This window comes from Ovis aries, chromosome 16 (genome assembly GCF_016772045.2).
Source record: "Ovis aries strain OAR_USU_Benz2616 breed Rambouillet chromosome 16, ARS-UI_Ramb_v3.0, whole genome shotgun sequence".
Taxonomy (NCBI): domain Eukaryota; kingdom Metazoa; phylum Chordata; class Mammalia; order Artiodactyla; family Bovidae; genus Ovis; species Ovis aries.
The window spans coordinates 11,538,791-11,554,236 of NC_056069.1; the positions used below are offsets into that span (position 1 = coordinate 11,538,791).

General features: G+C 41.7%; 1 protein-coding gene across 10 annotated transcripts in view; it reads right to left on the reverse strand.

Annotated features, from left to right (window-relative positions):
• The window catches only part of PIK3R1 (phosphoinositide-3-kinase regulatory subunit 1), a 97,333-nt gene that overhangs the window by 24,406 nt on the left and 57,481 nt on the right, over window positions 1-15,446 (reverse strand). For all 10 annotated transcript variants that reach the window (XM_042233720.2, XM_042233719.2, XM_060400337.1 and 7 more), the window contains 2 exons: window positions 3,900-3,992; window positions 3,387-3,461 (listed from right to left, as the gene is read on the reverse strand). Coding sequence is in view for 9 of the 10 variants with exons in the window: in XM_042233719.2 (XP_042089653.1) it covers window positions 3,387-3,461; window positions 3,900-3,992 (168 nt within the window). In the remaining variant the exon portion in view is untranslated. The remainder of the gene's footprint in view (window positions 1-3,386; window positions 3,462-3,899; window positions 3,993-15,446) is intronic.

Here is a 15,446-nt window from a genome sequence, read left to right on the forward strand (position 1 = left end):
CTCTTGGAGACTGACGGGCACTACTAGGCTGACATCCCTCAAGGGCACAGACCGTGGCTCTCACTGGCTATGCTCACATCTCTCAGGGCTCAACACAGAATGTGCCTGTTAAATGTTTGTGGGCTGAGCTACTTTGTGGGCTCAGGACTTTCCTGAGAGTGATGTTAACTCACCGAAGCCCTTCTCCAACACATGAGGTATTATTCCAAAGAGACTTTATAGCTTTTGGATGAAATAACCTTACTCTGAGTCTTTAGGTACCTCACCTTATGTCAAATTCCACCAGAGCTGATGTAGTATGTTCTATTTATTTACAGATAACTTCTAAAGCTCCTTGGACTTTCTGACTTCTGTTCTAGAAGTCTTTTCTGTATTAAAGCTATCCTAACATGCTTTTCCAAGAGCTGGACACAGCTGTCATGTGAGGACTGGGGAAGTTGGCTGAGTCTTCGGGTCTGGGTTGGGGGCATTTACACTCTCTTCCACCCTGCTTTTCAATGAGTCTGCGCCTGACAGGTAACCAGTAACCTCTCCTACATTTCGGCCCTTCTCCCACTGGAATGGAGTCCCCTACCTGACTGATCTCTAGCTGAGTCAAGGGTTGTTAACTGGGGTCCTCAATTTTGCTGCCCTACTCCTGACTTCAGGAGACATCAGCCAGTATCTGCAGACAGTTCTGACTGTCACAAGAGGGGTACAATCTCACTGGCATCTAGTGGGCAGAGGCCAAGAATGCTGCTGAAATCCTACAATGCCAAGAACAGCTCCTTGACAACAAAGAATTATCCATCCTAAAATGTCCATGCACTGAGGCTGAAAAAGTTTGAATTTTAAAACTGAGCTATCTTGACATATGATTACCACATAATGATTTCTTATTTGTATATACCATTGTTAAAGCCTCACCACAGTAAGTCCGGTTGATATCCACACAGAGTCACACATAGAAATTTTCTGCTTGTGATGATAACTTTTAAAGAAAAAACCTGAATCAGGTTAAGAGAAACCAAAAAGGTGGGGAGAAGGAGAATAATCCACACCATTAAAATTTTTAAAAAGACAATGTATTTTAGGGCAATACGGGGTGGTGGGGGTGGAGAATAAGGACTTTTAGGGTCAGAACAATCTGCATGCAAGTCATGGCTTTATAAGCAGCAGTAACTTTTATACACAAGACTTATGTGTGGATGAAATAAAGTAACTTAGTGGGAGATAATAAAAGTGGGCTGTGGTCCTCCACCCACATCCACCCTTGTCTGACATTGGTGATTTGTGGGGTTACTTAAAAGCCATGCTTTTTGTTTTTAAGTGACTTATCTCTGAGCTTCCTCCAGAGATAAGTCTTTAATCTCTGGAAATCACATTTTTTTAAAAATAGACAAATACTCAAGCTAGAAATAGTCCTAGAGGATCCTCACTCCTAAACTGAGATAAAGTTTACTCTTTTTGTTTCACCACAAAATTCACTTTTATAGCACAGAATCCAAGGAAAACCAGTTTTCTGTGTGTGTCTTGGTCTCAAATGAGGAGGAAAGCTGTCTATCAAAACAGCTTGTTGACTTGAACTTGGGTTATTTATTCCCTCTTACAGGTGGTGCGAAGATATTTTTTAAAAGCTCAACTGGATCATTTTGTTTTTGGTCACATTTGAAAACATTACTACTCTTTTTCAAATAATCCCCATTTCATCAGTCTCTGAAGTCTAAACATTTCCTGTGACTTTTAACATGCTCAATTTGACGAGTTTTCTGACCAAAACATGTATCTCTAGTTCAATTGGCTAGGAAAAAATTCAATGTTTCCTTAACACCCTGGTAAAGCTGTTAGAAGAAGAAGAAGAAGAAAAAAAAAAACCACGGCTTTTCACCTTGCTTTTTCTGCCAGTCAACTTCTAATGACCTACTCTGGATGTGTAGGAGGATGTACCCTGTGTTGTGTGTAAGACTGATTTCCATGTACAAAGGAAAAATGAAAGTTAAAAAAAATCTTTTTTCAAACTTCAAACATTTGGGTGGTGTGTTTCAAGTCAAACTATCGACTGATGAAGATCTAATCTCCTTTTCCCAGAAACATCTTTTCTAGAAATTTTCATAAGCTGCCTCGTTTTGAAGCTGCCTCACACTTCAAATTTTTTTCATTTATTAAATATCACGTGGGTATTCTTTGCATAACTGTACATCTGAAAATGCTTCTTCTAAAACTAGATTTTACTTCTTTTGGTTCAAGCACCCAAATTCAGTTAAAACAGTGCAAGGCAAAAAAAAAAAATTATCAGTAAAAAGAAAAGAATTGTGAGGGAATAAAGGATCTAAGATTCCCAAAGCTGATGTAGAAGATGATTTGCTGGAATGATGGCAAGTAAATTTATATTTTATAGTTGTATTCTGTATGGCAACGAGAGAAGGAACTAATAGTTAAGGTACCATTTGGTTAAATTAATGGATGCCATTTATGGTGTGCTAAGAGTTGACTTGAATTGGCTCAATTCTTCCCAAGTGGTAACACATTGGTAACATTGCGAATGAATTGGTTTACCAGCACACTACTAAATATAATAATATCATGATGTTGAAATTGTTAGTCACTCAGTTGTGTCCGACTCTCTGCTACCCCATGGACTATACTGTCCATGGAATTCTCCAGGTAAGAATACTGGAGTGGGTTGCCATTTCCTTCTCCAGGGGATCTTCCCAACCCAGGGATTAAACCCGGCAGATTCTTTACAGTGTGGTTATGTGGCTCAGCTGGTAAAGAATCCACCTGCAATGCGGTGAGACCGGGGTTCAATGCCTGGGTTGGGAAGATCCCCTGGAGAAGGGAACATCGACCCACTCCAGTATTCTGGCCTGGAGAATTCCATGGACTATATAGTCCATAGGGTCACAAAGAGTCGGACATGACTGAGACGACTTTCACTTTCACTTTACTTGATAAAAATATGGCATGAAAAGGGAAGTAAGCAAGAAAGGAATGAAGACGGAAAAGAAGGGAAAAGGTCAGAAGAGACCTTTGTTAAATGACAGGTTCATAAGTACTTTTTCAACTAGTCCAGATGAACTGGGCGGAGGAAAATGACAGGTGAGCAGAATCAAAGAAATCCCAAGATGTTTCTCTCCTGTGCAATTTCTGTAGGCCCAAGAGGCTCATGGCTGTGATGCCAACCAATGTGCCTGCTGGCAGACGGGCACAGACACCCCTGCTCAGGAGACAAACATCAAAGGCCTGCCCTCTTACAGGAAGAGCACAGAGGGAAGTGTGCCTGATTTCTGAGCTCCCTCCAAACCGAGGACGTTGCACGCTTAAGCTCAAGGGTTTTGTGCTTTACCTGAAACGCAAAGGTAAGAACCGTCTTTCCCTCTGTGTATTTCCAGCTCTCTGACACTCACCACAATCAAGAAGCTGTCGTAACTCGGCTGGGTTGCTGGAGCTCTGTGTTCTGTATAGAGTTGAACATTCCAGACCTAGGACACAAAAGAGACTGAGTATGCACAACACAGCTCTCTGGGGAACCTGCAAGCCTGCGGCCAGAGAGACATTCCAGTTTTCAGCCAGTGTCTATTCGAGATGTGTACCGAGCATTCTTGGAAGTCAACTCCCACTATTCATCGTATTTGGCATATCAATACTTTTGGCAAAATCATCTGGCCACGGAGGAACAAGTTAATTCTGTTTATTAAGACAGGGAGAATTTGAAAGTTCCCATATAGTAACTACACGTTAGTATGGAGTGAGAAGTCAAACAAGACTATCTCCCCAGGTCACGGCCACAAACAGCTTATGTATCCAGCGCAGGTGGGAGGAAGTGGATTCAATGAACGTCCACGCAACAGATACAAACGATGACACCCACGAGATCAGGCTATAACCTGTGAGTTGATTTCCCTGACCAGCTGGATTACCTTTCTTTTCAATGGCTTCCACGAGCTTGATAAGAAGTGGTGGAGCAGCATCAGGGGGTGCGAACTGCTCTGCAAGGTCCGGGAGAGTGGCAGCTGCAAACAAAAACAATGCTGTGGTTACGTCTGATTGAGGGTAATCCAATGCAGACAGCAGCAGTGGAAACGATCCCAACACGGCGTCACGGACTGCAATCAGGACAGCAGCAAACTCAGGCCAGGATGAAAGAGAGTGCCTGAGCAGGGCCCTGTGTTTAGAAGGCTCCTCTTAGGACACCACCCTCCAGCGCTGCCGCTTCCCACAGGGTGAGCTGCCTGGGGGACACACCTGCTGCTCCTCTCCTAGGACACAATCAGAAGGCTCCCCAGAAGCCCAGACCCCCTGCCTCAGGCCCATCCTTCTGAGCGCAGACCTAGCTCCCGCGTGCCCAGCTGGCCCAAGGCATGGGCTGGGGCGGAGGGAAGTGGGCTCAGGATGGAATGGAGGCTGGCTGCGCAAGGTTCCGGCAGCACGGAGCCAAGCCAGGTGTGGACCAGCTCTCCACATGTCACCACGCTTTCAGGCAGAACTCGGAACCCAAGAAATCAAAATTCAAATCCAGCTTCCTGGTCATTGTGAAGATATAGCTGTCAACGTAGGAAGATGGAACCACTTTTATCAAACTGTCTGTTAATGTGATTTTCACTTTCAAATATTCAGATGCAAGTTGCTTGGGCCTCCTTTGTGTTTTGCCCCAGGATCCACAAATGCCAAGCTGGGTGTACTATCAAATACAGAGCACGTACAAGTCCCCATGGACCTGCTATTGAAATGCCTTTATTGGCTTACACATGTTTTGGTCAGGTAATATCTTAACACATGTGATACTGTCACAAACTGTTCTTTCCATGCTTTTATTTACATGTTTTACCAAATGATAACAGAAGAAAAAAAATCTAATTGGGCGACACACATAATGTCCTTCAACATTTGATAACTGTATTTTTCACTCCAAAAAATTATATAAATATAAATACCTTTCTCATAAGATACCAGAAGAGGGAGCTAAACATACGTACCTCAAATGTCTCAAAATGCAAAATATAGATAAATGACAGTCTTTATGAAAATACCTAGCTGTGCAGTCTATTTATCAGCAACTCATAAATCACTTTTAGACACTTGAGGTTCATGGCTGTGTATGTACTCTCACACAGTTTATATAATCTAAGACTAAATATTGACAAGTTTGTTTCAATGAGATTTCAGTGGTGTGACTTTTAAAGCCATATATCATGTTAAGCAAATTTCTAATGCAGCCCATCTTTCTAATAGTGAGATAGCACAGAAAAACAACAGGCTCACAAGACAACAACCGTCAAGCAAGATTATGTTACACTCTGACCTCAGAAAATTAAGTATTGTTTATGTGATTTTGGAAACCCAGAGCCTGTAGTATAAGACCCTTCTATCCCCTGAGACAGTAACATGATTTTGCCCCCTAACTCTATTAGCCATACCAACTACCGAGGATGAAAGGAAAAGAGAATCCTATAGCAGCCCTCGCCAGAAGAACTTGCTGTGATAGTGGAAATGCGCTATTAGCTGTGCTACCCAGCAAGTGCCCTGAGCACCTGGAAGGTAACTCCTGCAACGGAGGAAGAGAATTTTCAATGTCTGTTGATTTAAAGTGAAATAGCTGTAAACGACTACTGACCACAGTCCTGAAGAGCACAGTTCCATAGCCTGAACAAGGGCAAGTTTCGTCAAAAGCACATGCAAGATTCCTGAGTTGATTTTGTACTACAAAGACCCCACTATAAAGCCAGCCCTGAGCACCCAGCATCGGGACATGGGACTCAACAACGTCTGAACACAGGGCACATGAGGTTTATCACTGAGTTTCCTGGGCCACTTTGTCTTACTGCAACAGCAGCTGAACATACTTCACACTTCATAAAAGCAGGGCAGGCACGCTACTGACTCGCCAGACAGTCACGATGCAGAAAGCTGAGTGGGAACTTCATCTCACCTGTGTTTCCGCCACCAACCTGAGCCTATGGATCACCTGGAGAACTTGGTACGCAGACAGACTGCTGGTACAACTGCAAACCCCCAGAATCAGAATACCCAAGAATGAAGCTAGTCATCTGTTTGGGGTTAGTAATAAGTTTTAGGACATGCTATTATGAGAAGCAAATCCACGCAAGTGACCCCTAGCCACGGCCTGAAAAAAAACCCAGCAATGGCACTGCCCACATCTGTTAAAATATGAGTAAACCTGAAAAGTCCTTAAAACAGAAGTATCTTGGGGTGGGGGGAGGGATACATCAGGAGATTTGGATTAACATATACACACTACTGTATATAAAATAGATAATCAAGGGCCTGCTGCATAGCACAGGGAACTCTACTCAGTATTTTGCAGTAACCTATACAGAAGAAAATCTGAAGAAGACTATATATATGTATATATGAAACTGAATTGCTTGCTATGATGTACACCTGAAATTAACATGATACTGTAAATCAACTATTCTTCAGTAAAAAATGCAAATACCCTGAAAGTTTCTTTTTAACTAGTCTTTTTAATTAAAAGCACTGTAAATTAAAAAAAAAATACTATAAAAGAGCACAGCATCTCATTTCCTCTGGTAAATTATAAACTACTTCCTTTCGCCTTAGATTGTCAGCTCACAAAAAATATCCTCCCCTACAGATGACTTCTACACTGAGCAAAATGAAATTTCCTATCAGCACATGTAACAGGAGAAAAACACAAAGGTAGAGATCAGATGTAGAGAAATATTAATTAGAACCCACTGGAGCATCTCTTAACCTTCTCAACTTTAAAGATCTCAGCATACACCAAAGTGCAAAAAGCTAAAGATTAAATAGTAAATACATGAACCCACATATCTGCACACAACATTCATCCAACTAACATGTCTAGTTCTTCTTTCTCTTCCCTCATAAATTACACAGGCATTTTTTTTAATTAAAAAAAAAAAAAGTTGGCAACCAAAGATGGAATTGCTTAATAAAAGTTTATCTTCTCCCAGAATCTTATCAACATGATCATTTCTGCAAGCAAATATGAAAGTTAAATTAAGTGATAATTAAAGATTTCACCTAACTGTGGTTGAAATGTGCACCCAACAGTTGTTATATTACTGGGCTGGCAAATACTACATATGAAACTCTTATTTCTTCATTTCAGTTTGAAGGAGGGAAAAAAAAAATCTTTCCTAAGTCCTTTCAATGTTTCTTTGGCAAAACATGGTAGTTTGCTTTCCATATCCTGAGATGCAAAGTATCATCTCTTTCACTCATACAAGAGCAACATGAAGTTTCTAAAAAGCACTGCTATCAGGTATCTATAATAACACCCTTCTCAAAGTACACCCTAGAATATTTTAAAAAGAAAAATATTAGACGTATGCAGTAGGAAGTACAGGTACTCCTTTGTAACACATCCGAGTGAATTTATCACTGCATCTTTTTCTAATATTGAAAAAAGCTAATTACTCAAATGTATAAATCATTACAACTGATTAAAGTTTTGCAATCCTTTAAAAAGTAAATTTTACAAAGACACAACGTTTTTAAAAATAACAGTGCAAGGATTTCCTATTCTGTAGTACAATATCTATGATTCAGTCCATTTCCCTTAAAAATATTTAAAAACAGGGGATGTGAAAGCTTTACCCAAGAAACTTATGAAGTTCACATTTTCTACTTTGAGTATTAGGATCAATTAACAGTGAAAGTCTAAAAAGCATTTTAAAGCAAAGTATTAATTATTTCAACTAGGATCAACTATTCCTTTAGTTTTATTAAATACTCAAGGTTAATATTTACACTTGTTAGATCCCATTTTAGAGAATTTCAGCAAATGACAACTGCTAAGAAGTACCAAATTTGGCAAGTCGTTCTTTGAAAAGTCCTTGATAAAGTACATCATACAGGTCAATAAACTAAAACATAGTGGAACTCATATATACACACACACACAATATGGAGGTCATATATGGTGACCATTAAACGAAATACAAATTAGCAGAGCGTCATCCTCATCAAGTTTACATATAAATTCTCATTTGATTTCACCTTACAGACAGATTTGTATACCTGAATGAGGAATGTTTTTTGGTTTTTGAATGCTGGTGTAATCAGTGTAAACGTGTGGAGAGCCAAGTCTACTCTTAAAGCTGGGTGAATTTTAGATTCCTCCACTATAAGCCAACACCAGTTTTTCACTTAGCTGAATCACTTTTCATCAAGAGAAATCAGTATTACTTAAAGAGAAAGAAGACAAGAAAGAACAGCAGAAGGCTCTAAAAGTGATGGTGAAGCCAAGATGCATCTTGTTTAAAAAAAAAGAGGAAGCAGCCTTTTACAGGAACACCAGTGAACCAGTCATACTGTTTAAGAGCCCGCTCATTGGAAAGACTGAGGGCAGGGAAAGGGGGCGACAAAAGGAGGAGATGGTTGGACGGCATCACCGACTCAATGGACATGAGTGAGCAAACTCCAGGAGACAGTGAAGGACAGGGAAGCCTGGCATGCTGCAGTTCCATGGGATTGCAGAGTCAGATTCCACTGAGCGACTGAACAACAACCAGCTAACGAGCTAGGTGTCCTGGGTTGTAGAAAAGAATTCTTGAGGACACATCAGTCCGTCAGTTCGCTCACTCAGTCGCGTCCGACTCTTTGCAACCCCATGGCCTTCAGCACACCAGGCTTCCCTGTCCATCACCAACTCCCAGCGCTTGCTCAAACTTATCAGATGCTGGATTTCCCACTCATTCTATTTCCCCCCCTTTGCCCTGGCGACAGCCAATCGCATGCAACAGAAGAGAGCCTTCCCTCCCGACGGAGGCCCTTCCCAAATCACTAACATGGAGAGGCCTGAACAGTCCTTGGGCGCCAGTGGTGTGTGGGAGACAGTGGCATTCCTCATGTTCAACGGTGCCAACGCTGCTACAAAGTGCAAGATGAAACCAGCACACAGCTGCACCTTTTGGAGGCCTTCTCCATAAAAAAAGATATTTTAGAATTAGGGCCTGGCAGGGACGAATGGAAAATTTAAGCTGAAATTCTGGGACTCCAGAAACGGCCCAAGCCAAGTATTTCATTACTGATGGAAGCAGCTTGGAAGTACATAAAAAGCTGCCACTTACTTTTTAACATGTAGTACAAATAAACAGAAAAGAAAGTATATGCAAAGCGTGGATCAATATTAAATCAAGATGCTTGCCTATTAACTGTTGCTCAATCAAAACTTTTTTCCACCTGGAACAATCTCTCTCATTCTTTCAAATGAAAAATGGACATGCTGGTAGGCTAAAATATAACAAATCCCAATAATACTTTTCTTAAATAAACCTTATAAGCACATTCATACTTTATGCTTATAATGGTTAGTACTCTGAACGTTTAAACTTCTCAAGTTCTATGGGCGAAGCCATAACAAATGCTGGCTAAGGCAATGCAGAAAAAAGCTAAACAAACAAACAAATCCCACAAAAATAAAATAATCATGAGTTCCTTAACTTTGTAACTGTTTAATGAGCAGCAGAGAAATTACTAAAAGCACAACTTTAAAGCCAAAGAGACCTGGGTTTTAACCTTGGTTTTGCCACTTACTGAGTATAATCTTGGGTATGTTAATTTAACTTGAACCCCAGTTTCTTCACCTGTAAAATGGGAATAATTTTAAGTGCAGCAAGGATTAATGAATAATATACAAACCAACATGGGTAAGCACAGTGCCTAGAATGTAGCAAGCACAAGCTAATGAGTAGTTATTATTAATTTTGAATTATCCATTTAATCTTTTTTATTATTATTCATAGATTTTTAAAATACCCAAAAGCAATGGTAAGTTTTAACACCAGAAATAATTAATTAAGACAGAATTCTCAACAGTTTTTTTTTTAAGGTGGCCAACAGGAAACATTTAATTAGAGTAGATATCTGCATTTTGCCTTTCTATATATAAAAAAACACTCAATATCTTTTTAGAAATCATATCTAAATCATCACATGATTTTCACTACAGCGCACTTTTTCCCTGTAAGGACTATCTATTTGAGATACTATGCCTCAGTTTTCTGAACGTAAAGGAAAGATGTGGTTGGAATGATACTGAACTTGGTAGGAACTAGGATTTTTCTTTTGGAGTAGCAGGAAGAAAAAAAACACGAGCAACTGAAAATGGGAATAGAAAGTAAATATCAAAGGAAATCTTCAGCCATAACTACACTATTTTAGGCATAACTAGTTGGAGGGAATTAGAGTTGTCAACAGATTTAAACAAGAAGTTTGCAAATCTTTTCAGATCCCCTAATTAGTCTTTAATACCTTTAAGTTTTATCTTCTCCCATTTATCTCTTCTGCTCCACAGCTGGAAAAAGGGATCTGAGATCCTCTGCCCATCTAATTTATTTCCAGACAAGAGACTAGTCCAGGAAACAAACAGCAGGCAAAGACTTTATTAAACATAAGCAGACATTAGTTTCACTTCTGATGGCCTTGGCTGAAGTCTAGGCATTGAGATAATTGAAATGCAAGATTACACTTAATCTTTGACAGGCTAGCCTAATTAATTGTGATTCTTATCACCTAAATTGGAGTCTGATTTAAAGATTACCATTTATAGCACATAGCAAATTAAGATGCTGAGCAAGAGATAAACGGGGAAGAGAAAAAGACTTCTCCCTCTCCCCACGCAGAAAATAATTCGTAGTTGAGTCCCTAGGATCTGGGAGCCTACTGGTTTATAAGAAAAGGTGGGATCCTTTGGTTGGTCGGCTTAGAAAGATTTCATACAAAGTGTGCTGAGAGGCCCCAAAAGGAAAGGAAAGAGAGGAAGAATCCTGTGACTCAAACCCAACAGGCGCTTGACCATTTATTGAGTGAATGACTATTACGGAACATCAGTCAGGAATCACACCTCCACACTAAGCGTTTTACAGACAGGCTTTCACTTATTTTTCACAGCAGTTCCTTACCACCCTCAATTTAAAGGCAAGGAGACTGAGAGAAATGAAGTCATTTAATCACAAACCTCCTGAATAGTGTCCCTGAGTTCAGCTTGGACCTGTTTCTCTCCACCAGGATCTTATTTCTTCTTTTCAAAGACAGAAACCTGTGATAAGTTTCCCCAAATTTTCCACCAAGGCTCCCTAGTTTAAGGGTAACTGTAGCAAGGGACTCACATGTCACACAGTGGATGCTCCCCAAGTGGGCAGCTATAGTATTGATACTTTCTGGTGTCTTCAAGTAAAATGACTCTAATAATACCAGTTTTTGCACTCCCCACCAAATAAACAAAGGATGTTCAAGCTACCATGCGATTGCACTCATCTCACACTCTAGCAGAGTAATGCTTAAAATTCTCCAAGCCAGGCTTCAATAGTACATGAACCGTGAACTTCCAGATGTTCAAATTGGATTTAAAAAAGGCAGAAGAACCAGAGATCAAATTGCCAACATCCGTTGGATCATCAAAAAAGCAAAAGAGGTCCAGGAAAACATCTACTTCTGATTTTTTGACTATGCCAAAGCCTTTAACTGTGTGGATCACCACAAACTGTGGAAAATTCTGAAAGAGATGGGAATACCAGACCACCTGACCTGCCTTCTGAGAAATCTGTATGCAGGTCAACAAGCAAAAGTTAGAACTGGATATGGAACAACAGACTGGTTCCAAATTGGGAAAGGAGTATGTCAAGGCTATATATTGTCACCCTGTTTATGTAACTTATATGCAGAGTACATCGTGTGAAATGCTCGGCTGGATGAAGCACAAGCTGGAATCATGATTGCCGGGAGAAATATCAATAACCTCAGATATGCAGATGACCAGATATGCAGAAAGTGAAGAACTAAAGAGCCTCTTGATAAAAGTGAAATAGGAGAGCAAAAAACTTGGCTTAAAACTCAACATTCAGAAAACTAAGATCATGGCATCCGGTCCCATCACTTCATGGGAAATAGATGGGGAAACAATGGAAACGGTGAGAGACTTTTTTTTGGGCTCCCAAATCACTGCAGATGGTGACTGCAGCCATGAAATTAAAAGACTCTTGCTCCTTGGAAGATAAGCTAAGACCAACCCTGACAGCAGGTTAAAAAGCAGAGACATTACCACTACACAACAAAGGTCTGTGTAGTCAAAGTTATGGTTTTTCCCATTGTCATGTATGGATGTGAGAGGGGGACTATAAAGAAAGCTGAGCGCCAAAGAATGGATGCTTTTGAACTGTGGTGCTGGAGAAGACTCTTGAGAATCCCTTGGACTGCAAGGAGATCCAACCAGTCAACCAGTCAATCAATCCATAAAGGAAATCAGTCCCGAATGTTCACTGGAAGGACTGATGCTGAAGCTCCAATACTTTGGCCACCTTGACACAAAGAACTGACTCATTGGACAAGACCCTGATGCTGGGAAAGACTGAAGGCAGGAGGAGAAGGGGACGACAGAGGATGAGATGGTTCGATGGCATACTGACTCAAAGGACATGAGTTTGAGCAAGCTCCAGGAGTTGGTGATGGACAGGGACACCTGGCGTGCTGCAGTCCATGGGGTAACAAAGAGTTGAACATGAGTGAGCGACTGAACTGAACTGACCAAATAAATAAGCCAGTACGTTGCCCCTCACTAGAAAATACCCTGAACTTCAGATCCGGATGGTCCTAAAAAGAAAACAATGGGAGCCCCCTTAATAACATGAGTGAGGTGGGGGCTCCAGGTGAGTCACGTTCTCTCTCTCAGGGGCAGGGTGGACCACGGAAGCACACCCTTCTCTCCCACTTTCATCTGGTAATAGATTTCACGGTCAAGTGCAGAAAAAGTAAGAAATGCTTTATGTAGGCTCTTTCAATGAAACTTGAGAGGCACCAACCTTATAAGAATCGAAGGGTCCTCTTATCAGGAGAGGGCTAAGAGAAACCAAACAGAAAGATACTACTGGGGAAGCCAGAGGCCAGAATGAAGCATCTCAGTGGAGGCTGGAACCTTATAACTAACAGGACATTACCTGACCAAGGAGGGCATGCAAAGGGGTCTCCTGCCAAAGTGGCAAAGCTGTCCAGTGAGGCCGTTTTAAGAAAGCCTGGATGGAAATCAGAGAAAAGAACCACTAGATTCACTCCAGTAACTAAAGAGAGCAAGGCTTTTTCTCTGACAATTTTGAATATGGCAGAAAGAACTGTACAGTGAATGTGGATATCCTAGATTTTATTATTAACATTTTACTATATTTAATTACATATCTTTCCATCTGCCTGTTTTACTTTTTTGGATGAATCTCAAAATAAGTTGCAGAAATCAGTTGCCATGGACTAAACCACATCCCTCCAAATTAATCTGTTGAAGCCTTACTCCCAACGTGATATTCGGAGATGTAACCTTTGGGAGGTAATTAAACTGAGATAAAATCATAAGGGTGGGGGCCATCACGATGGGATTAGTGCCCTTATAAGAAGAGATACCAGAGAGCCACAATATGTGCTGAAGTCACTCCAGTAATGTCCAACTCTTTGCGACTCCATGGACTGCAGCCCTCCAGGCTCCTCTGTCTGTGGGATTCTCCAGGCAAGAATACTGGAGTGGGTGGCTATTTCCTTCCCCAGGGGGTCTTTCTGACCCAGGGATCGAACTCACGTCTCTTAACGTCTCCTGCATTGGCAGCTGGGTTCTTTTTACCACTAGTGCCCCTCAATATGTGAGAACACAAAACAAGCTACTGCACACTGTCCAGGAAAGGGCCCCCGCTAGAACTCAACCACACTGGCACCTGATCTCAGACTTTCAGCCACACGACCTGAACTGAGAAACTACTTTTTGTTGTTGCTATTTAAGCCACTTTGATATGGTATTTTGTCATGACAAACCTAACACATCAACACATTACACCCAAAGAGAGGAAAGAAGCTATAAATCTAGGCGGGGGTGGGGGCGGGGGTGGGAATCAATGTCAAATACCAATTCTAGAGGTATTTAGTAAACGTCCTCTTTGTCAGATAGAATATTCCCCATGGCAGCCACTTGGGGCAGTGCTTCCTGAACTTTAATGTGTATTAATAACCTGATTCAGTAGATCAGGGTGAGGTTCGGGATTCTGCATTTCCAGCAAGCTCCCAATTGATACCCAGCTGCTGGTCCTCAGACCACTCTGAATAGCAAGGATTGGGCCCACCAATTGGAGAGAGAAAATCCAGATCACTGTGGGAGACAAACTCTCAACAATTAACCTCCACACACTGATAACTTGTCACTTAAATTGCCCTGGGCTTCACAGGCTGATGTTACACCAGATCTCACAGCCCAATATCCAAATATGTGTCAGGCAGGTGATGGGTCTGGCTCTCAATTCTAATTAGATCTGCTATCATAGCCAATTAGGGGCTTCCCTGGTGGTTCAGCGGTTAAAGCGTCTGCCTGCAATGAGGGACACCTGGGTTCAATCCCTGGGTTGGGAAGATCCCCTGGAGAAGGAAATGGCAACCCACTCCAGTATTCTTGCCTGGAGAATCCCATGGACTGAGGAGCCTGGTGGGCTACATTCCACGGGGTCACAAAGAGTCAGACATGACTGAGCGACTTCACTTTCACTTTCTATCATACCCAATTAGATATCAGAAGAGAGAGATGAGCATTTTTCTTCTCTTCCAAGGCTAAGGGTCACCAGCAGAATGGAGACCAAGGTGTGATCTTATTACTGTTGCTCTGTGCCTCTGTGTACCATTGTGTGGGAAGAGATCACGTAAGTCACCATGTGCCCAAGGTCCCACAGAAGTTCAGGCCAAGGGCTAGAACCCAGTCCTGATGCCCACACAAGAGCTTCTCCTACCTTGCCACATTCAGAGGACTCAGTTTGTTAAACTGCAGGGTGGGTGGGAGGGAGGAAGGTAAGGAAACGTTAGGAAAGCTGACCTGACAAGCTACTCCTACTACAACCAGTGGTTTCTATGTACTGAACACTTAGTGTTGGAAACTGCTCAGCACTTGGTGTGCTTCCCCTCATTTAGTGTGCAGAACTTTGTGTGCTATTATGATTGTCCCCATTTTACAGAGGAGGACACAGGCCACGTTCAGCACGCTGGCCGTAAAACCACTCCATGAACCTCATTTCCTCCTTACGCAGACACGCCGCATACGCCCTTCTGGAGGTTACGAGCCACGAGAAGCGGGTGGAAAGTCCTTGCAGGAAGCGAATGGTACAGCACGTGGCAACCGGAGGCACCCACGGCTACCCCCTTACTGACAAGAGGTGGGACTGCTCAGCCTGAGCTTGGACTAGAGGGCCAGCTTCTCACCATCACCTCAGCTTTATCAGGACTGAACCCTCGCCAGTCTACCCAGCCAGGCTAAATATTTTCAGGACAGCATTTATTCAATGTTTTCTCATAAGGCTAAACTAAGCACATTCTTCCCCAAGGATGTAATGGGGTTTTATTTAGCTAAATATAGCTGACTAACTTATGACTTTCTGCAAGGTACAGATGGACTTTTTTTTTTTTTGGTTAATCATCAGATAGGGAAAGGGCCCCGCAAATAA